The sequence below is a fragment of the Rhinoderma darwinii genome, chromosome 1, assembly GCF_050947455.1.
Source record: "Rhinoderma darwinii isolate aRhiDar2 chromosome 1, aRhiDar2.hap1, whole genome shotgun sequence".
Lineage (NCBI taxonomy): Eukaryota > Metazoa > Chordata > Amphibia > Anura > Rhinodermatidae > Rhinoderma > Rhinoderma darwinii.
This window is the reverse complement of record NC_134687.1, coordinates 568,409,364-568,433,150: the sequence shown is the minus strand read 5'-3', so window position 1 is coordinate 568,433,150 and position 23,787 is coordinate 568,409,364. Positions and strand designations below refer to the sequence as shown.

The following is a 23,787-nucleotide window of genomic DNA, read 5'->3' as shown; positions in this document are numbered from 1 at the left end:
TTTCATTTCATTCCCCTCTCTTTCTATCTTAAAGGGGTAGAACGGTTTTCCTCACTGCTATCAAGATCTCTTCTTGCTGTCATTTAAATCTGTAAATCTGTCCTGGTCATGTGATGGAAACACAAGTTCATGACTCGTTCGAGGACAGAGCTCCGATAACTATACTGTAACGAGCCGTGCACCTGTGTTCTGCTTTATTTTTAAAGAGCTGACAAACCTATGAAAGCCATACTTTAACCCCTTAACGCACCATGACGTAACTGTACGTCATGGTGAGCAGTAAGTTCGCGCACCTTGACGTACAGTTACGTCAGTGCTTTGACAGTTAACCGCCGCGCGGCGCTACACCGCAGCGGCGGTTAACTGTGCAGTGTGTCAGCCCTGCTCTCCCCGTTGCCGATCAGCGGCCTGTCGCCGCTGATATCGGCAGTTAACCCCTTAATTGCGGCGCTCGATTTTGAACGCCACAATTAAGGTCTTTAGCGCCGATCGGCAGCCCCCATGTGAAATCACGGGGGCTGGCGATGGTACCCATGGCAACCGGACGCCAGACAATGGCTTCCGGGTTGCCATGTACAGAAGCCTATGAGGACCACCCCGAGGGTGGTCGTCGTAGGCTTCCTGTCAGTGTGACTGCCACGTCACAATGACAGTTGAAATGCATTACACTACGTGTGTAGTGTAATGTATTCCAGCAGCGATCAGAGCTGCAAGTCTAAGTGTCCCCTAGTGGGACAAGTGAAAAAAGTAAAAAAAAGAATAAAAATGTTTTAAAAAAGTGTAAAAATAAAAGTTATAAGTGACATAAACATGAAATGCTTTTTTTCCTATAATAAGTCTTTCATTATAGGAAAAAAAATGAACACGTAAAAAAAAAGTACACATATTGGGTATCACCGCGTTCGTAACGACCCCAACTATAAAACTATAATATTATTTTTCCCGCACGGTGAACGCCGCAAAAAAAATAAACGAAAAACAATGCCAAAATCACTATTTTTTGGTCACCACCCCTCACAAAATATGTAATAAAAAGTGATCAAAAAGTCGCATGTACGCCAAAATAGTACCGATACAAACTACAACCCGTCCCGCAAAAAACAAGCCCTTACACAGCTTTTTTGACTGAAAAATAAAAAAGTTATGGCTCTCAGAATATGGTGACACAGAAAATACATTATTTTCTAAATAAGTTATTTTATTGCTCAAACGCTGCAAAACATAAAAAAACGTATATACATATGGTATCACCGTAATCGTACCGACCCGCAGAATAAAGTATAATGGTCATTTATAGCCCAGGGTAAACGCCGTCAAAAATAAATAAAAATCATTGTCAGAATTGATGGTTTTTGGTCACCTGGCTTGCCGAAAAATTGAATAAAAAGTGATCAACAAAATCGCATGTACCCCAAAATGGTACCAATGAAAATTACAGATTGTCCCGCAACAAATAAGCCCTCACACGGCTCCGGTGGTGAAAAAATAAAAAAAGTTCAGGCTCCCAGATTATGGCGATGCAAAATGTGCAGAGTGTTCCAAAAGTGGATAAGATCGGGCGCCATTTATCAGTGCGACACCGGACACATATCTGTGGGTTATTATTTATTTACAACCATTATTATACCCTCTTATTATGCCCCTGATGTACTCTGCCCAGCCTACATGTGCCCCAACATTATAAACTGAAATACCAGCAAAACGCCAGAGCTACTACCAAGCAAAATATACGCTCCAAAATCCAAATGGCGTCCCTCCCTTCTGAGCCCTACAGCGTGCCCAAACAGCCGTTTATGTCCACCGATATGGCATCGTACCAAAAAATGGTACCAATAAAAACGACAGCTCGTCCCGCAAAAAATAAGCCCCCACACCGCTCTATTGACAGAAAAATAAAAAAGTAGTGGCTCTTGGAAAGCGGGGAGGAAAAACGAAAAAGCAAAACATGAATCAGTTCGTAAAGGCTTAATTACTTTCTAATGAAAAAACATTTATGACCACGTGGGGTATTGCCGTACTCGGGAGAAATTGCTTTACAAATGTTGGGGTGCTTTTTCTCGTTTATCCTTTGTGAAATTGAAAAAATTCAACAATTTAGTGGAAATAATGTTGATATTAATTTCACGGCCTAATTCTAATAAATTCTGCAAAAGACGTGTGGGGCCTAAATGCTCACTATACCCCTAGATAGATTCCTTAAGTGGTGTAGTTTCCCAAATGGGGTTACTTTTGGGGGGCTTCCACTGTTTCGCTCTCTCAGGGGCTTTGCAAATTCGACATGACACCCAAAAACATTCCAGCTAAATTTGAGCTCCAAAAGCCAAATAGCGCTCCTTCCGTTCTGAGCCTTGCTGTGGGTCCAAACAGTAGTTTATTACCACATATGGGGTATTTACGTAATCAGGAGAAATTGTTTTACAAATGTTGGGGCGCTTTTTCTCCTTTATTCCTTGTAAAAATTAAAAATGGCTACCTTTTTTCAGAAAAAAAGTAGATTTTCATCTTCACATACTAATTCAAATAAATTTAGCAAAAAAACTGTGGGTTCAAAATGCTAACTATACCCATAGATAAATTCCTTGAGGGGTATAGTTTCCAAAATGGGGTCACTATTGGGGGGGTTTCCACGGTTTTCATCCCTCCAGTGCATTGCAAACGCGACACGGCACTGAAAACTATTCCAGCAAAATCAGAAATCCAAAATCCAAATGGTGCTCCTTCTCTTCTGAGGCCTGCTGTGGGTCCAAACAGCAATTTATTACCACATATGGGGTATTGCTATAATCGGAAGACATTGCTTTACATATGTTGGGGTGTTTTTTCTACTTTATTCCTTGTAAAAATTTAAAATTTCCTAATTTTTTCACAAAAAAAGTAGATTTTCACCTTCACATACTAATTCAAATAAATTTAGCAAAAAAACTGTGGGTTCAAAATGCTAACTATACCCATAGATAAATTCCTTGAGGGGTATAGTTTCCAAAATGGGGTCACTTTTGGGGTGTTTCCACTGTTTTGGCAGCACAAGGCCTCCTCACACCTGACATGGTACCTAAAATATATTCTAAAAAAAGGAGGCCCAAAATCCACTAGGTGCTCCTTTGCTTCTGAGGCCTGTGTTTCAGTCCATGACTGCGCTAGGGCCACATGTGGGGTATTTCTAAAAACTGCAGAATCTGGGCAATAAATATTGAGTTGCATTTCTTGGGTAAAACCTTCTGTGGTACAGAAAAAATGTATTACAAATGAATTTTTGAAGAAAAAAAATGAAATTTGTAAATTTCACCTCTACATTGCTTTAATTCCTGTGAAACGCCTAAAGGGCTAAAATACTTTGTGAATGCTGTTTTGAATACTTTGATGGGTGCAGTTTTCAAAATGGGGTGATTTATGGGGACTTTCTAATATATAAGGCCCTCAAAGCCATTTCAGAACTGAACTGGTCCCTGAAAAAATAGCCTTTTGAAATTTTCTTGAAAATATGAGAAATTGCTGCTAAAGTTCTAAGCCTTGTAACGTCCTAGAAAAATAAAAGAATGTTCAAAAAACGACGCAAACATAAAGTAGACATATGGGAAATATAAACTAGTATGTATTTTGTGTGGTATTACTATCTGTTTTACAAGTAAATACATTAAAATTTAGAAAAATGCTAATTTTTGCTAATTTTCTCTAAATCTTGGCGTTTCTTACAAATAAATATTGAATTTAATGACAAAATTTTTTCAGTATCATAAAGTACAACATGTCACGAGAAAACAATCCCAGAATCGCTTGGATAGGTAAAAGCATTCTGGAGTTATTACCACATAAAGTGACACATGTCAGATTTGCAAAAATGGGGCTGGTCCTGAAGGCCAAAACAGGCTTAGACACTAAGGGGTTAAGGGTCAGTTCACAGGTTGCGTAAATACTGCGTTTTTTCCGCAATGGAATAAGTAGCGGAAAATCCGCAGCAAATACAGTAGCAGCAAAGTGGATGAGATAAAACAAATCTCATCCACACGCTGCATAAATACTGAGTGGAAAAAACGCTCAGAACTTACGGTGCAGCATTTTATTCCACAGCATGTCATTTGAATTTGAGTAAATGCTGTTTATTTGTTGCGGTTTTTCCCCATTGAATTCAATGGGGAGGTAAATCCTGCAACAAATAGCAGTTTGCCCGGAATACCCTGCAGCACACAGGGTGGATACGCTGCATGCTTTCATGCAACGTATCCACCCTGTGTGAGCTCCAATCTAAGGCCTCATGCCCACGACCGTAGCCATGTGCACGGCCTTGATTTTTGGGTCGGCCGGCCGCAGAGTGTCACCAGCAAATCGTGGGCCGTGCACGTGGCCGCGTCCATTATTTTCTATGAGCCTTAATAAGACATGTCTGTTCTTTCTGCGGTCCAGGCTCCTGGGCCATGCACGGACCATGGAAACTACGGTCGTGTGCATGGGCCCAAAGAAATTAATGGGGCCGTAATTCTCCCATGGATTTTCGGGGGAATTGCGGCCGCAAAAGCACGAACACCAAAAAACTTCCCTTGAATGCTACAGTAAGACCACATCAATCATTTGATAGAGAAATACAAAAATCTTTTATTAGAGACAAACACCACAGTTGATCAAGACTATTTAAAAATTACACCCATAAAAACAAAATGTACAAACAGTACATGAAATGACAGTGTTTAATCATAAGGCAGGGCAACAATGGTGGTACTATGCATACAGATATCAATAAATAAAGATCAATAGATATCGATCAAATTTATATATGCATCACCACATGTATGCCAAAATTACACATCCTAGGACCATGGTCAAACCGCAATCGCATCAATAGTATTATATAGCATCACACCAAAAAAGACCTTATGATACCACATACTTCACCCACCATGAGCCATATTTTACTGCCACAACACGCGTTTCGCACCTATGAAAGCCAGACTTTAAGGGTCAGTTCACACGTTGCGTGCATGGGGGTTTTACAGGATTGAAAAGTGTGTCTGCTTTTGTTTTTTGGAAACTGCTGCAATCTTGTCCATGGGCAGTGTCTGGTATTGCAGCTCATTACCATTCAAGTCAATATGGGCTGGGTTGCAATACCAGTCATAGCCCATAGATCAGCGTGACGCTGTTTCTGGAAAAAAGCAGACCCATTTTTCTGATCCTGGACAACCCCTTTAGTCTAAGGCCTTAAGCAATCTGTGCCTAAATACTGCGCTGAGATGTAAATCCGGTGGGCGCTTACTGCTTACTTTTATCCTTCTTGACATGGTTTGTACAGTTTCCTATGTAGGGGAGTCTGGGCATGTGAATGTAAGTGATGGTACATCTTGTGCCAATAAGACTGTATATTTAAAAGCCTTCAATTGTGTTCTGGCTGCCAACCTCTAATTCCTGACCTTGCTAAGCAGAACCAGACCTTATTTCAAGTGCATACTGAACTGTTTAACATCTTTATTTCTATCAGTCCGTGGTTCTCCTCACACAGATACTTGTGTAAACCTCTGAGGGTTATAAAGGGGCTACATCATGACCTTATTTTTACTTGTGTCCATCCTTCTAAATTAAATGCATTATTCACAAAAGAGATTTGTTAAAGAGGAACGGTCAGTTCCCCTGACATGTCTTTTTTAGTAAATACTTGCGTTCCCCATAAAATAACTTTTCTGGAGCATCTTTTCTTAGAACCCTCCTCTGTTATTCCTTCTGGAAATTAATAAATTGGTAACTGGGTGTTCCCTTTACCCTTGTCAATGGGATGTGTCCCTACACCATGTGATACTGTCCAATCAGCGCTTACTGGGTCACATTCTGAAGGGACACACCATCCTATTGCCAAAGGAGAATGGTTACGCCCAGGTGTAAATTTCTTCATAGCTTTCCAGGAGGAATAATCAGAGCAACGGCACAAAGCATTTCTAAGAAAAAAATTCTACAGAATTATTATTTTATGGGGAATGCAGGCATTTACTAAAATAGACTGGAAAGCTGATCAGTCCATTTTAAATTCACCTTACTAAGATTACAATGAAAACCGTTTCATCGTGAGATTTATACCAGACGGTCTGATTAACTCAACCAAACGGCAAAGTCAGAGTCCGTAAGAGTGCTGCTGGCAACAGGCTGCAAATAAGTACAGATGTCCGACATGCGTACTAACCATACAATCATTTACTGGAGTAACTTGGAAATGAGACTGTTAAATTCTGTCACTTAATACTTACATTTGCAGTGGTTTTATATATCAAGTATTTTTTTGCCACTTGAATAGATTGGAAACTGGAGAAACGCCACTGTGATGTTCCTACATTCTAACAAATTGGAATCTCTCCCAGCGGAAATGGGAGATATGCAGAAACTAAAGGTCATTAACCTGAGTGACAACAAGTGAGTGATGCACTTTATTAGTATAGTAAATGCAGAATCTATGTTGTTCAGTGAGTCTCATAATATATTACTCAACTGGGATTGTGGTTGACGTACATGAACTTTACTGCTGAGCATTGTAATTTCTGCAGAATCTGTGGCACATCCTATAACACAAATATATCACACACGTGCAGTTATATACACGCCAGGGTTACAGACATATAGTACCTTACATATTTATCATACCGCAGTCAGTTGCCCTGTTCCCTCAAGTTTAGTTTCCCTGCTCCATCCTCATTCCTATCTTACATGCTGTACGATGTATGTAAGTAGCTGAAAACATATAAAGATGTCTCATCGAAACAACCCCACAGTAAAGCAAGTATTAGGTCCCATGCACATGACCGTAAAATCGCCCATAATTACGGGCCCATTCATTCCTATGTCCGATGGACACCTTCCCGTATGTCTACGGGAGGGTGTCCGTGCCATAGAAACCTGCCGAAAAAAAATAGGACACATCCTATTTTTTTTATTTTACGGACCGTGCTCCTATACTTTTTTAATGGAAGCATGGCCCGTAGTTATGGGTCGTAATTACAGGCACGGTCCTGTGCATGAAGCTTCAGCAGAACTTTGTGAAGACATTCTGATGCACGTCGCCTGATAAGCTTGGTCTGACTCACCCATACAATATCAACAAGCAAAGTCAAAAATGGTAACGGCACACAGTCCATACAGAAGATAGTGAAAAAACAGGTGTAGTTATTCCAACATGCGTCGTTTCGGCTATAACCCAGCCTTTTTCAACCATGCTTTCACAGCATCTCTGTGGTCACCGTTTTATCATTTCCCATACTAGTCTAGGATCATTGCTGGTGAATTCATACATCTGCCATAGTCAGCCAAAAACATACATACAAATGCATTGGAAGTCCAGTAATTGCTTGAACCCTGATCTGTTAACTGCAAAACGTATTATGTTGTTGTAACTTTTATTACAAATACTCAAAAATAATTCCCTTTGTCAACTTTATTTGGTTTTTTTTTATCCACAGACTGAAGAATTTGCCCTTTAGCTTCACAAGACTGCAGCAACTCACAGCAATGTGGCTGTCAGATAATCAGGTGGGGGTTACACTTTCCCTGGAAGCGACCTTTTCCCACTATGCTTTCTCTGTGTCCCCAGTGTCTTATGAAATATAGAGCGTCACATCTAAATGACAGGACTCTCCGAGGGAGGGAGAGCTGTGTGTGTGTGTGTCTGTAGAAGTCGTTTACTTGGAATGCATTGTGTGCAGAGACAGTAGGAGGTTATGCACTTATGCACACGAAAACTGAATCGTGTTTGTCCTCGATACATTGTGTTCTATCATCATGCTGAAACCTTTTCTCTAAGTGCATTCATTCAAAACTATAAGAATCACTTTAACAATGCAATGAAAGATTTATTATTTCCTTCACACCTTCCAAATTAGTACATATTTCAGACTAGTCCAGGACCAGCCAACCATCTAATGTGTTTGAGGGTCTCCCGACTCTCCCCCGACGGTCGATGTTGCGGGATAACAGGATCAAGTAGTTTGATTTCAGCACGCACGATCCTTTTGTTCTCAGGGGAAATAACCCGCAGCCCAGCCTTGTATGGTAGCGGTTCACACCCCTCTCCCCATAGAATATATACACACTGAGCAAAATATAGGTTTGACCAGAAGCCGTTTCGGTAAATGGAATAGTAACGGCTGGAATAGCCCTTTAAAAAAAATGGCAAGTGTGGTTTTGTATGGCTTCTTAGTTGGCCATTCATTAGTGATTTCAGACGGTCGGTCTGTGAAGGTTGTCGTTCTGGAAAACACCATAAATTAAAATAACAAATCGCTGATCGATCTCTATTTTGATCTGTGGCCTAGTCTAGTCTTCTATTGATGGGATGCAGATTCATTTGGCATGAGCAATTTTCCAACGATAGGACTCTACAACGATCGATAATAATCACACGTGATAGTTAAATAAATGTATATGTTATTACATATCATAGATATATTGCTACCTTACAGTAACCGTCCATAAAATCCCATAAAAGGTAGAGTTAATCCTATATGAAATGTAAAGCTGACCATACACATCCAGGTCACAGCCTATATGATTCCTAATGAGCATTGGGGCGATCAAGATGTCTGCTACAGATGTACTGTATAAAGCTGAAAAAGCCATACAAGCTGAATTATCTGCATCTGTATTTTGGTTTTAGAAAAATATTTTAATGAATAGAAGGTCAAATGTCTATAAATTTTGTCCTCATCATGCAATTAATGTTCTAAATTAATCCACTATATAAGCCCTTTGAGAGAAAATAGGACATGGTCCTTTACCATTGTCTCTTTTGACCTCCTCAGTCTTGCTGTCTTGCATTCACCAAGTGTGTTCATTTTCAGTCCAAGCCACTTATCCCACTGCAGAAGGAGACTGACCCGGACACACAGAAGACAGTCTTAACTAACTATATGTTCCCACAACAACCAAGGACTGATGACAGTAAGGAGTATTTTGTTTTTTCTTTATATTAGGTCATTAACTCAATCACTCCATTTACAATCATCAACAATCCCATAATTATCATTTTAGGCGTTATACTGTTAATACCTTTATGTTAGTGTGTTGATATTTACAGAATTCCTTCTAAAATTGGTAATTTACTTTGGACAATTCTTTTTTGTGAGGTCGACTGATGAAAAGCTAATGTCAGGGTGACCCGCTTTCGAGATCCCCAGCGATCAAATATAAACTAATGGGTAACCCAGCAGCAAGTGTTCAATTTCCCTGCAGCGCCACCATTGGGGAAATGAAGCATTACATAATTCACATTGCAGTCAATGTACTGTCTGTGTAATACTGGACCATACCGGGTCCCCCCAGAGTGAGAGAAGCTCCTTGTAGTACTAGAAATGTTGCCAGAACCCTCCAATGTGTTTGGGGGCCTTTCAACGCTCACCTGTTGAACTGCAACGTCTGATCCTTTGCTACTTAAGGGAGATATCCTGGCCGCCAGAGTTGTCTGGTAGTGGCTTACTCTCTTTGTTAGGAATAGCTGTTGGCCGAACGATCATTTGGTTGACCGCTATTGAAAGCACAAGGCTACCTAAAGCATCTTAAACAGGGGAACTCAAGATCTCCCTAATAAAAAATATTTAAAAATGTTTTGTATAAAATAGACAACCCCTTTTAATATGGCACTAAACTGAAGTTTCACTTTACTCTAATGGGGGAGCACCGTATCCAACAGGGTGCATGCAATGACAGATCGGATCTGGTGTCTGAAAACATTTAAGAAATGAGTCGATCTCAGCACAGCTCTGAAGCCTTGCCTACTTTTTTCTAATAAGATTGGCCCTGACACCATACTTTACAATGTGTTTATGCCAGAAAACTGGCATCAGTACATTATTGAACCTGCTTAGATGTCAATGATTGTTAATGTACAGATTCATTACGAGAGTTGGACTTTTGTGGCTATTGTTCCGTGGCTGGACTTGTTGTTCTCGCAGGCTACTGGGTATAGTTCATGCTCAAGCAGGCGTAGAATTGTGCTTTGTTCTGTGATAACAATCTGCTGCATTTGATCTCCCTGCCACCACACAAAGGAATGTTAGATGTTTACCTTGCAGATTAATCATTCGCTACCAGATGGACAAAAGGCAATTGAGAGCAGCCCCCTCTTTTATAATCTGTATTTTGTCTTCTTCACATAACAGGTGCACACTTTCCACTAACACTGCAATTCTGTATATTTAAGTCTGGTCATTATTTTTGTATTTCCTCCTTAACAAGAATGTAGGGAATGTACTGTTATTACATTGATATAATGTGCCCTTTGTGACTGTACTTATGGTTTTAAACTTCACATGCAAATGTATATTTTTGGTAGGGTAAAGGGTCACTATATATGCCATACACATTAAAAATAAATGGGAGCTGAACCTGCTGATTTAGGTGGGAATGGCCAGAAATCTAATATGTATGGGGAAGCCAGACTGTCCCAAAATGTTTGCTGTCAGGGGTTGAAATGTTTCACTGGAAGATGAGCACCGCCATAGATGTCTGGTATTGGCTTGCCAACTTGTCATATTGAAATAAATCCGTACCCATGGCTGATCCAAGTGCGCATGTTTGTAGAGATGTAGCTTGGGAGCCAAATTACAGCGGAATATAAGATGAGAATGTTTGAAATTGCTGGTTTAATACTTTTCAAAATGTCTGAGAATCCCTTAAAAAAGTCATGCCACTTCCCCGGGCCGCTAGCTATGGGGAGCATATATTAGCAGTTTGGTTTTATTTTAATGAAATCTCATCCTTCATTTTCTATTGAGGTATAATGTCATCCATTATCGATATTAAACAATGACAACATTATTCTTCTAAAGCTGGCAGCTTAACGGTCTTGGAGGAAGCATGAGTTGAGCAGTGTTGTAATGGCGACTTATTTTGTGTTTGTTGCACAGTCATCTTCTCTTCTGATAATGAGAGCTTTAACCCGTCGTTGTGGGAGGAGCAGAGGAAGCAGCGTGCACAGGTTGCCTTTGAGTGCGATGATGACAAGGATGAGCGGGAAGTTCCAGCCCGGGTCAGTATTCACTTACTTGAACTTGTTGAAGCAGCCATATTGTGTCCATCTAATTGCATTTAATACAAATAAGATACGGGTACGGACATCGATTTTGCACAGCTACCTCACACTTGACCTCTATGATGTTTACTCTTAAAGCAAGTGGTAACATCTAATATTTACACCAAATATTCTACTCTCATAAGCAAAAGTTAAAAACTCAGGTGTGTCGAAACCTTGACATACATGGTGCCATCTGGATATTCTTAACATCATGGTCACATCTTGAGTACAGCACTTTAGATTGCATAAGATAAAGGACACTATTGTCCGGGTAGAATTACATCTGGATTTAAAGTCTGTGGTCACTATTAAATAATTCTTGCAGGGTGGATGAGTTCGATCATTTTTACAATGTTGACCTATCCTGGGTGTGCTAAAATAATTATCAGAGAGGCATAGTGGAAAATGGAAAACACCATCTCTAACATTAAGGGACTCTGACACATCTTCATTGTATCCATATAAGGAAAAAAATTTGCAACCATGACAAAAAATGTCACTTTTTGCGGATTTACCAAGATTTTACCAGTAAGGCCTCATGAACACAACCGTATTGGTTTTGATGTCCGCAAAACAATGGGTCCGTCAGACTACAAATAACCTTTGTTGTGCATCGTTGTGTCATCCGGAATCACTGATCCACAATATTTCACCAGTATTGGTGAAACCGGAAGTCCGGACTGTAAAATGAGTTGTCCTGAGTTTTTGCAATCCGGATTTTCGGTCCCCATCTGTGTAAATCACGGCACGTGTGCATGGGGCCACAGAAAATAATGGGTCTGCAATTTATCCACAAAAATGCGGATAAATTGCAGCCGCAAAAATATGGTCATGTGTGCAAGTTGTCTTAAGGCCCTTTGACACTGGCCAATTATTGGGCAGACAAGCGTTCATAGAACGCTCGCTGCCTAAAATTGCCCTGTGTAAACAGGGCAGCGATCAGCAGATGAATGAGCAAACGTTCATCTGCTGATCATATCGTTTTAAAAAAGCTAAAGTATTATCGTTGTCGGCAGCACATCTCCCTGTGTAAACAGGAATTCAAAATAGGCAGCACTCCAAAACTTAATAAAGAAAGGGGAGCTTTATTAGCCCTGGTGCTACGTGTAACGGCTGCCGCGCCGTTCCCCGCCTCTTCCACGGTCTCTGCTCTGGTTCCTGCACCCTCCCATTTCCTCATGCTCATCCCGAGCTCCACTTACCCGATCCAGATGCTCTGCAGGCTCTGGGCGTCGTCCGGTAACTGCATCTCTCACCTCCCTCCACGGGCGTCATCCACTATGTGTGGCTGAAGCCACTAGCGGGTGCGCTGAATCTTTTCTTCTTAAAGGGCCAACGTGTGCCAAAATTCCTAGACTTCCTATTTAAGGATCCTCCTTCCTCTCAATCCTTGCTTGTTCAACCAAGTTCCCCGTGAGCTTCCCTGTACCCTGGTTCCCTGTTTTCTTGCCTTTTGCCTTTGTCTGAATTTCCCGTTTTTGACTTCTGCCTGAACTTGACTAACATTGCCTGCCGCCTGCCTTGACCTATTGCTATCGATACCCGTAACGACGTCTGCTGCCTGTCCTGACTTCTGGCCTATACATCCGACTGCCTCTAAACCTGCTGTGCCAAGCGTTGCCCTGGGTTACTAGCACCATCTTCCGGACGACACACAGGATCCACAAACGAACCGGTGAGAACCGTGATAGTACGTTTAGTCTCAAAACACTAGAGCCTTTCTTAAGCCAGGCTTGAGAAAGGCTCTAGTGTTTTGAGTCGAAATGTAGCACCAGGGCTAATAAAGCTCCCTTTTCTTCACTACGTTTTGGAGTGCTTTCTATTTTTCTATCCAGAAGGGACATGAATCGGGTCCCTGGGGCGTGCACCCTCATCTGTTGTCGTACACTGGTGCTGTTGGACGGTGGATTTGTTGGGAGGTGTGCTGCCGAAATGATGATAATGTATGGGGACGAGCGATCGGAGTAACGAGTTGTCTCGTTGATGGTCACTCGTTGCACCAGCCGAAATGGGCCAGTGTAATAGGGCCTTTACTGTGGCCGACTTTGTGTAGCCTATGTTAAAGATGGAAGAATTTGTTGGCTTAATTGTGATAGCAAACGGAACTTCTCAATTGCATGTTTGTTTTTTCAATTCAGGAAGGTAATTTGAAGAGATATCCTACACCATACCCTGATGAGTTGAAAAACATGGTGAAGACCGTACAGACCATTGTGCACCGGTTAAAAGATGAAGAGAAGGCTGAGGAAGCCAATAAAGAAATGAAGCAAAATGAAGCCCAACAGCAGCACATGAAGGACACCGGAATAAAGGTTGAGCACATTATGAAAGCTGGGGAAGATCTTTATAGAACTATTTATTTAGAGGCCCTTTCCAAATTAAAAATAACAAAAACTATCTGGTTGTTTGTAATGGGCAATTCCCCTACTTTTCCCTTTGCACCAGTTTTTGATAAATCTCTATGATAGAGCGGTACATGTCTTCACTTCAGTTCACTTAGAAGAAAACAAAGTATACCACCTCTTTAGCATTAATAATGCGTTGACCCTACCACGTGTGCCATGGTTTATTATTATGTCAATTACCTGTTGGATTGTCCTGGGGTTCTTAGAATAATTGATTAAAAATGTTTATTTAGAGTCAATTAGTAATCTACCTTGAAACATGGGTTGATGTCAAAAGATGGACTTTTTGTCAGTTTGTCTCAGGAGCACAGTTGGCACAGTCCTGCCAGTACCTGGCATGTTCCCACTTCATGTTTATGCTTCAAAACTAGCTGACCTTATGATAAATGAATTGATATTCAGGAGTAAATACTGCTAATGGATGTGTTGCCTTTTCAGGCGGATGAATAATTATTGGGGGAGATTTACTATTCCAATTGAGCCAGAATTCTGTCATACATGATGTGCGCCACGTTTGTTAAAGGTTTTAGATATGCTCAACAAGGGGCGTGGTCTGGTGGGAAAGGGGTGTGATCTTGCGGAAATGGGTGTGGCTTAAAATGTGACGCAGTGCGCAAAAATGCACCAAAATGTTGGCACAAAAAACTGGCATACACTAAGCCAACTAATAAGTGGTATAAGGAAGAGAGAAGTTTTTAGCAAATCTAGCTAGATGTGCCAAATTTGTCAGACATCGTGCACCACTTTGGTACATTTTCTGACTTTCTTGTCTAAGTTTACGCTGTCCAAAACTTAGACCGCATTAATAAATCTGCCCCAATGTGTAAGGATCTATGCACACGGCAGTGCCTTTATGGCAGTCCCTACAAGTCTGTATTATGGACTCATGAGATCTCCGTGTGCCACCTTATGTAGCCTACACAAGGCACCATATATTCCCCTAAAAGTAATGCTTCTAGGTGGAAATATCTTTGTAATATTGCATGTTTTGGAGCATGCTATGATTTATTTTTTTCTTATAGATTATGTATAAATTCACAGGCACACCGAGGTACAGAATGGCCCACAGCAGTGGCTTATTGTTTGTGGCACCATAACCAGAATTGGTAATATGGCCATGTTCTTAGATCCTAACTGACCACAACATAAGGACTGATTGCTCTTCCAATAATTTTAATAGTCCTAATGGAAATGGTTTTATTTTAATTTTGGTCGTGCCTAGGTTACGGAACCTGTCTCAGCTAAAAGTGATAAAGAAGAAAAGGAAAATAATATTGTGGGGAATTGTATTCAGAAACCTTATGAGCCAGAACCTCAGAACACCATAGGAAACTCACAACCAAGTAATCTTCCTAAAAACCTCTGGAATTCAAAAACTGTTGTCAACCATGACGAGACACTTGAGGTATGTCTATTGTCATGTGCCCTACTGTCGTAATGAGTATGCAGGTCTAACAAATGCATAACAATGAATGCTCAATACATTAGGAATAGAGATAATGTCTCTTACACCATTATTTCACCATATATATGACCATATAGTACTTAGTGTGTTGTATAGAAAAGACCTGCCTGGAAATTATTGTTCTCTCCGATAACTAACCTAAGGCCGCAACTGTGATTTGAGAGCAATAAGTAATTTTTTTCTGTAGATCAAGCACATTGAGTCATTCATCAAGAATAACGTTGTATTCATCAGTGATTTAGTGTCGGTTCTCCTGAAAACATCTACTTATTGTAACTAGTAGTTTGAAAGTTCTCCCTGTGTTGTTCACAGGATGATCGCTCAGCTATGAGTCGCCTACTTTACCTATATTACTGGAAAATAATGAAATATTTCATTACTTAACACAAGCTCATTGTAATGGTCTCTGATCCTGCCTTTCATCCTGTATATATGCGCGCACAGCATGCCTGATGGCTATGTTGTCATATTATAACAAGTTCTCATCAAAGGAGGAAATAATTGTTTTAATTGATTTTTAAAAACGGTCTTCTAAGATGTTAAATGGTAAATTCCAGTGGTTAACCGACTATGGACAGCTTAATGTATGTCAAAGCGCGCTCATTACAATGCTGGCGATGTTGTGATACCTTCAAAAACAAAATGTGGTACTTTTGTGTGGGTAGGACCACTATGTATCTTACCTGAATTATTATTTCTTAGGAAATGTTATACCCCCAAGAAATAACCATTCTGGAGCACCTTTTCTTAGAACTGCGTTGTCATTCCTCTGTTGTTCCTCCTGTAAATGTATGAATAAATTGACAACTGGGTGTTACCAGTAGTCTGACTTGCAACACTGATTTAACAGTGGCAGACTGTGTAAGAACTACTGTACCCCCTAAGCTAAACGGCCACGCAGCTTAGAAACTATCCCCACTCAGGGAAAGTCTGTTCCCGCACAGACTCCCTGATCTCACCCATTACCAGGGATTCTGACATTATTCCCTTAACTGCCCTAGGCCGCAGGTATACTGATATTAACCCTTTTACTGCCCCAGATCAGCTAATTATTATAGAGCCGTACATTAATTATTTAATGTTATTCTGTATTGCCTGGCTTTTGGCTCCATTCACATCACGTTAGAGCCTTTCCTCGGAGGTATATATCTGGAGTATTTCCTGAAGTATAATTCTGACGGAAGGCTCTGACATATGCCGCTGTACAGTCATACTGTGACATACATTATCTAAATGTATACTGCTTGGTATACCTTTATTTACTGGATGTCTCTATGAAATAGCATAGTAGACTGCGCTAATCGACACAGAGTAAAAAAAAAAGGTATACCGATGTATGCCACAAGGACACTCTCTTGGTTTACGTCAGGGCAATGGGGCCCTATGTATACATTCAGTGTATTCCCCAGGAGCTGTCCCAGTGCATATGGTGATAACGTTCATATGTGAGGTGAACACACCCCTAGTGAGAACCGTGCCCAGGTCCCTAACGTCCCGGCTTACAGGCTACAAAGGCTTAAAGGTAACATGACATGGTAAGGACATACCCCATTGAGAAGGGGAATGGTAACACCCCGTTGTCAATTTATGCCTATGCCTTTATTAAAAAAAATTCCAAGAGGAATAACCTTGCACAATGCAGAGTTCTAAGAAAAAATACTCCAGAATTGTTACTTTTATAGGGAATGCAAGTATTCACTAAAACAGACATATCAAGAAAGCGGACAACGATCACCCCCATTAACATGCACACTTTGTATGACCGAAAGCTCCTTTTATTTCGAGAGAGGAGGGGCATCAAAAATGCCTGCTAGACACCTTTGATGCCCCTTACCTGTAAAAAAATAAAATAAAGGCTTTGAGATTCTTGCAATGATTGTCCCAGCATACAGACCCCAACCGAATTATCAACGGTATATCCTAGCGATATTCTGTCACTTGCTTTAGTGAGAAAATAACTTTAAATATAGCATGCGCTCACTTTTGATGATTGTCCCTTTAACATGTGGCAAAATTTCTGTGCTGCAGGAGTCAGAAGACCTCTCTTATGATGAAGAAATGAAGATGGCAGAAATGCGGCCGCCGCTTATAGAAACATCCATGAATCAACCTAAAGTCGTAGCCCTAAGTAACAACAAGAAAGGTGAAAATTCGACTCATAGTTACGATGTCCTCTGAATTCTTTAGCATTAAAGGAAAGGTCGATCTTCACCAACATTGATTGGGCCATTGTACAAAACAGGACCATAATGCGATACACCTACCACATGTGTATAGTTCAATAGAATAAGTCTCCCTTGGTCTATCTAAGAACCTGCCACAGAAGAATGTCTTAATATAGGTTTCTCCAGCTCCTCTACCACCTTATCGTCATATGACCAAATGCTACGCACTTCCGAAAACTACTGATCTTGTGTAATAATGTGTCTGACAACATGGTAGCTCAGTGGTTAGTGCTGTTCTCTTGCAACACTGGGGTCCTGGTTTCAAATACAACCAAGTACAACACTGCATAAAGATGTATGTTCTCCCCGTGTTTATATTGTATATGAATCTCTATTTTAGCTTCCCTAGGGATATATGAACTTCAGGGCCCTCATCATATTGTTGATAATTTCTAACGTAGATTTAGCTCTTATCATTAACATAAATAATTACAATGTATTTCTTGGCTCTGTTACATCTTAATCTTTCTGCTTTATGCACTGAATTTGGATGGAGTGCACTAATCTTCCGGCGCTGGTCTTGGAAATGTGCCTGAGAGTAATTGTTTTGATGTATTGTATTTCAGATGATAATAAAGATGCAGACTCTTTGTCAGATGAAGTGACCCACAACAGTAATCAGAATAACAGCAATTGTTCTTCACCATCCCGTATGTCCGACTCCGTCTCCCTAAACACTGAGAGCAGTCATGATACTTCCCTGTGCTCACCTGAAAAAGAGTCCAGCCTTGCCATAAGCTTGAAATTAAGGTTAGTGTTTTCTGCTTATATTGTCTGCAAATTTCTCTTCCTATTACAAACACATAACGTATTACTGTATAATATAAACAGGAAAATGTAAATCCTGTTTGTTAATGTCGACCGGTTGCCTTCACCACTTTAAAAGACATAGCGTCTCCTCTGTATCCATTAGTTGTGTTTTCAAGCCTTTTCATACCATGGGCTATCACTGACGGCAGAAAGTTACCTCAACCAAGATATCTAAACTTAAAGGGGCTGTCCCAGAATTGCCAATTATGACCTATCCACAGGACAGTTGATCTTAGTCTAATGACTGGGGGCCCCACTGATTGTGAGAATCAGGATCCCAAACACCCCACCCCCTGCAGTGAGGAGGAGCTTGAATAGAGCTGCATTTGAGCATGCACCCCCTACCACCGCTCCATTCAATGTCTATGAGACTTACGAAAACAGCCGAGCGCTGTACTCCACTGTTGCCGTCATTCCCATAGACTTTAAATAGAGCAGCAGCGGGCATGCTCGACCGCCGCTCCATTCAATGTCCTCCTTACTGAGGTCCAGCAGTGAGGAGGAACAGGACGTTTGAGACCCCTGTTCTTGAGACCGTAGCAGACAATTATCACCTATCCTGTGGAGAAATGTATAAGTGGGGAAATGTAAAAATGAATCGACAACATAGCCTTACCATTCCCCTTGTAAATGGTGTGTCTTTATAAGTCTGACACTGTCCACACTGATGGAACAATGTCAGTGTGTCGGGACGTCATTGATAAGTGGAATAGTAACAACCAGTTTTCAATTATTCACTTGTACATAAAGAGCGAACGGGTCCTCTTCGAGAAATTTAAAAAATACTTATACCTAGTACAAGGGTAAAGATGTTCCCTCACGGCCTGAAGCTACAGTAGTAATGCATGCATTTGTCCGTCCATGACCAGGTCAGTATGACAACTTGCAAAGGGTAATGTAACCCTCTGTTCATCTCAAACCTTGTATATTCTCCGATGTGTAGACTGTGTACATGGTGACTTATGTTCGTTGCTGCTCTGGTTCCATTTCACATGTTTACAATTGTTGGGTTTCTTCTTTGCCTTTCATTCCTATTTTCTATTTCCAGGCAAGAAGATGAAAATTTATACAATATTTTACATAATGGGAGCAAATTAAACCCTGTTGATGAAAGAGAGATGACTGAAATTCTATCACCAAACAGCGAAGAGGATTTAGTTCAAGAGAAAAGAATAAAGTGCACCAGTGAAATGGCACAAAATTTTAACCAGATCAACATAAACAATAATCTGACAACTGAAGATGGCACGTACTCCGATAATCTGGAGAGGTCATTTATCTCACAAGAGGTCGTATCAGGGAAGGGATTTTTAAACAACAATGAGAAACAGAAGGCTGAAGTTTTGGAGAACAGAATAACATACCCTGATTTGTGTCCAATGAACAAAGTTAATGGACATTCCCAAGATGAACAGATGTCTCCTGATACGAGTGGCCCATTGAGGAGTGCATCAGAGGATTCAGTGCCTTCATTTGAGATGTGTGTTTCAAAAAGCACCGACGATTTGTCTCCTCAGCTCGACGATTCAATGATCTCTGTGATGAAATCTCATAGTGTAACCAACATTGAGACTGGTGGTCTGAGGATCTATGACATCCTCGGTGACAGTGGCTCTCCACAGCCCTCATATGTTATTAAATCTGCAGCAGCAGGTGCTGATGGACAAAATATTGTTAGGAGCAAGTCAGCCACTCTTCTTTATGATCAGCCATTGCAGGTCTTCAGTACTTCGTCTTCCTCTTCGGATCTGGTATCATCTGGAAAAAAAAACGTTTTCAAATTTGATTCAAACCACAACCCTGAGGGGGCATACACCATGAGAGCCCCTGCAGCATCTCAGATGCCTACTGTGCCTCAGTATAATGTTCAGTACAGTAACAGCAGTGCTCCAGCCAAGGACAGTCTTTGGCCTCAAAAACAGAGCACTCCTATGGACCAAGGAAGTGTACCGCCTCCACATTACCATATTTCAGATAGCATCGATAGCCCCAGTTATGCCAAACACCCTGCCAACATGAATTTCTCTAATCATAATAATGTGAGGTCAAGCAACATGTACAGTGTGCCTCAAAGGATTGGACCAAGGCAAGTGGAAGCATTGGCCATGTCACCAAATGAACGAGTCCTTCAAGGATCTAGTCGTAACACACTTCAACGACAAGGCAGTGTGTCCTCTAATGTGTCTATGACTATGGGTGATCCAGGACCTGTCAGGAGGGTTGTTGTACCAGATGGGGACTATATGACATACAGAGAATTACATTCAATGGGAAGACCTTCGCAAATGATGGCAGGTCCACAGAGACCCATGTCAGCTAGGACATACAGCATTGATGGCCCTAATGTACCAAGACCACAAAGTGCACGTCCTTCTGTTAACGATATTCCCGAGAGAACAATGTCTGTCAGTGATTTTAGCTACTCTCGGACTAGTCCCTCCAAAAAACCAAGTGCTAGAGTTAATTCTGAACATTCTTTATTGGACCCACAAGGCAGGGGTAAAGTTCCTCATGATTGGCGGGATCAGGTCTTACGGCACATAGAAGCAAAAAAACTTGAAAAGGTAAGCATGATTTTGCTTCATGCCATGTACAATGTATTATATTTGGACAGCGATAAATTTAGAGCCGTGAAAGATTTTCTAGTATTGAAAAAAAAAAAGTTGGTTTGTTGTCACAATGGAAAAGCATGGTACACAAAGATATTTTGTTGTTTGAGTTGTTTCTGTGATGGGACAGTCTTTGTTGTACTAGGATTATATGCCCGGTTCCTGTGGGCATAGAAGTTCTGGTGGCCAGTTGAAGGTGTCAGCTGTATGCTGATCAGTACATGCCTCTAGGAATTCTAACTTTGTGAACCTCTCGACCATTTAACTGAGAGGGACTCGTATGCCTTTAAACGCTTTGACAAATGAGAATTTGAGGGGGCTGTCCAGTGGGTACAGTAGCTTCCACGGGCACTGTTTTAAGTAGGTCATCAAAAAGAAAGCTCCTCTCAAGGGACGACTTCCAGAATGAGTTATGACACAGTTGGCAGCAGTACAAACACAACTTTTGAAATTGTTCTCTTTATGATTATCCAGTATATTTTGCATTGGCAAACCCATGAAAACTTCTACTTCACTTTATATAGGACTCCTTGCGTAATGTCTTTACAAGGCTATTGTAGTACAAATCGTTGTGATATTTTTCTCTGGCATACACTTGAATATTCTGATAGTAATTTAATCTGTTCTTCTTCTATTTTTTTGTTAACCAAGCATAGTAGTAGAAACACGAGGCAAGAAATACACAAGATAGACTTCTACTTCTCTTTTCTGTTGGATCTACACCTGTGCTTGATTCAAAGCTGCATCAAAAACTTCACCAAAACCTGCATGCGTGAATCCATCCGTAATGGATGCTGGTTGCTGACCGTTTCCCAGTGCAGTCCTTTCTTGGCTTTGTATAGTCCTGTACTAGTAATTGTCGACTTTCATTCCCAGGTCTATTATTTTTCATGAGTGTTCTCGTGCCAAAAAACGGTTTGTTGCCAGAGGCAAGCCAACCGTCCTCTAGTGAATAATCTGAGGTTAATGCTGTGTGAAAGTACAAAACTGGGATGAGTGGCAGCAAAAATGTAATTTTCTTTATGTCTTTGGATTTTTCTCAGAGGGTTTGGAAATGTTATTAATTGCAGCGGATTATGTTGGATATTTTTTTTATTATCCAAGCTATTCTGCTATTCTCTCATTTTAAATCATGTTAAGTCATTTAGCATTATAAGGTTTTATTTATTGAGCTTATACGGCATGCTGGCTCTTGTTGTTCAGTTGATTATAAGCCTGCTCTACATCCTCATAGCCCATACTGAGCTCTGGCACGCCTATATATCGAGTTATAACTGCAGGGGAAATGACTATTGTTTTGGTACATTTGCATGTCTGCTCAATGATCTATTACAAGGTTTTTAATGTGTTTCTTGTGTATGAATGTTAGAATGAACGATTCTCAACTTTTATATAATCAAATGGCTTTCATTGGAGCATGACGTTCTCATTTCTTTATCTCTAGCTGCAGGAAGGTTTTGTAGCATTTACATCATCCACTTCTGCCCCCTAGTGACCGCTTTCAAGACTCCAATGCACTACCGTAACATTTCAGCACTAGAAATGAGTAGACCTGTACTAAAAACTCAATTTATTAAATAGTATGATTATTCCAACCGTGATCAATGATTTATTTACTCCAGACTAAACATATTCACTGTGTAATGCCTAAGACAGGGGTCATCATGACACAAGTACTTTTTAGTGTTCTTTGAATCTGTGAGTCATGCTCCTTTCCCTCAGGCCCCGCACCAGGCAGTTTCCTGCTGCAATTGCATTGAAAAGTATGGCTTTCCAGCTGAACGTCATATCTACTAAGCCACAAATAATTTTTTTCCAACGCTTGCGAAGTGCCGGGAAAAAAGTGAACCTGGCTTTATAGTCACATGCAGTGCGACTTATTTAAATAGAAATACTACTACTTTGCTGCTCTGGAAATTGTCGGAGAGCTTTGACTGGTAAACCCTGTTGTAGGACAGGAAAGGCTGTCTCATGTCTACAGCAAATTCATCATCACGATATGTGCGGTGTTGATGAGAATAAGGCTTCGCTCACAGTTGCACTGGGGTCGCGTTCCGTTGGAGCTTTCCTTTGGAATGGGACCCTCACTGACACAAACAGAAACCCAAAGTTTTCCGTTTCCTTCACCATTGATTTCAATGGTGACGGAACCGGTGCCAATGGTTTCCGTTTGTATCAGTTGTGCAAGGGTTCCGTCATTTTGACGGAATAGTGTAGTAGACTACGTGAATGATTCCGTCAAAACGACGGAACCCCTCCCCAACTGAGAAACCTTTGGTTTCCGTTTGTGTCAATCAGCGCAGATGTGAACGAAGCCTAAGGGTATGTTCACGCTTAGCAAAAAATGTCTGAAAATACAGAGCTGTTTTCAAGCGAAAACAGCTCCTGATTTTCAGCCATTTTTTAATTAGCATTGTTCGCAGCGTTTTTTACGGCTGTTTTTGGAGCTGTTTTTCTATTGTCAATGAAAAACAGATCCAAACACGGCTCAAGAAGTCACATGCACTTTTTTCGCAGGCGTTTTTTAACACGGCTGTTTTTCAAAATGGCCGCGTAAAAAAAAACGCCCCGTAAGGACAGAACGCAGTTTTTCCCATTGAAATCAATGGGCAGATGTTTGGTGGCGTTCTGCTTCCGATTTCTTGGCCATTTTTGTGCCATTTACAGCCTGAAAAACGGCCGAAAATAAGCCGTGTGAACGTACCCTTAGGCGTAGAAACTTGTGCACTGCCCATTGTGTCAGTCTTACAGTGAATGTGTTCATTTAAGTCTGAATACATAATAGCTGAGCACCTGAGAATGTCTTTGCAGCACAAAGGAAGCTTTGAGTAAATCCTACCGTAGACACAGCCACGATGAGAAGATTGAACCTATACTGGAATGTTTGTCCTTAAAGGGAACCTAACAGCAGGCAACATGATTTAGTGATAGGTGCCACGATTCTATTAAACTATATTTTACTCGTAGTTTTAGAGAGAAACTAGTTTTAACACTGGCTCATGGCCAGGATTAGAAAAGCATTCTTCCAGAAACAGCGCCACGCTTGTTCATGGGTTGTATCTGGTATTGCCGCTTAGCTCAATTGAAGTGAATTTGTCTAAGCTGCAATTCCTACGCACAAATTGGACAGGTGTGGCACTATTTTTGGAGGAAAGCAGGCTTGTTTTTCTTGTCATATGACCCCGAGAAGTGCCCACTGGCTGGCTTTCCTCCTGCTTCCCCCTATCCAGCTCAG

General features: G+C 40.9%; 1 protein-coding gene across 3 annotated transcripts in view; it reads left to right on the top strand.

Annotated features, from left to right (window-relative positions):
* The window catches only part of ERBIN (erbb2 interacting protein), a 218,832-nt gene that overhangs the window by 176,680 nt on the left and 18,365 nt on the right, over positions 1-23,787 (top strand). For all 3 annotated transcript variants that reach the window (XM_075839003.1, XM_075838990.1, XM_075838997.1), the window contains 9 exons: positions 6,275-6,390; positions 7,431-7,500; positions 8,808-8,907; positions 10,872-10,993; positions 13,177-13,350; positions 14,666-14,848; positions 16,937-17,051; positions 17,700-17,883; positions 18,992-20,507. In XM_075839003.1, coding sequence (XP_075695118.1) covers positions 6,275-6,390; positions 7,431-7,500; positions 8,808-8,907; positions 10,872-10,993; positions 13,177-13,350; positions 14,666-14,848; positions 16,937-17,051; positions 17,700-17,883; positions 18,992-20,507 — 2,580 coding nt within the window. The remainder of the gene's footprint in view (positions 1-6,274; positions 6,391-7,430; positions 7,501-8,807; positions 8,908-10,871; positions 10,994-13,176; positions 13,351-14,665; positions 14,849-16,936; positions 17,052-17,699; positions 17,884-18,991; positions 20,508-23,787) is intronic.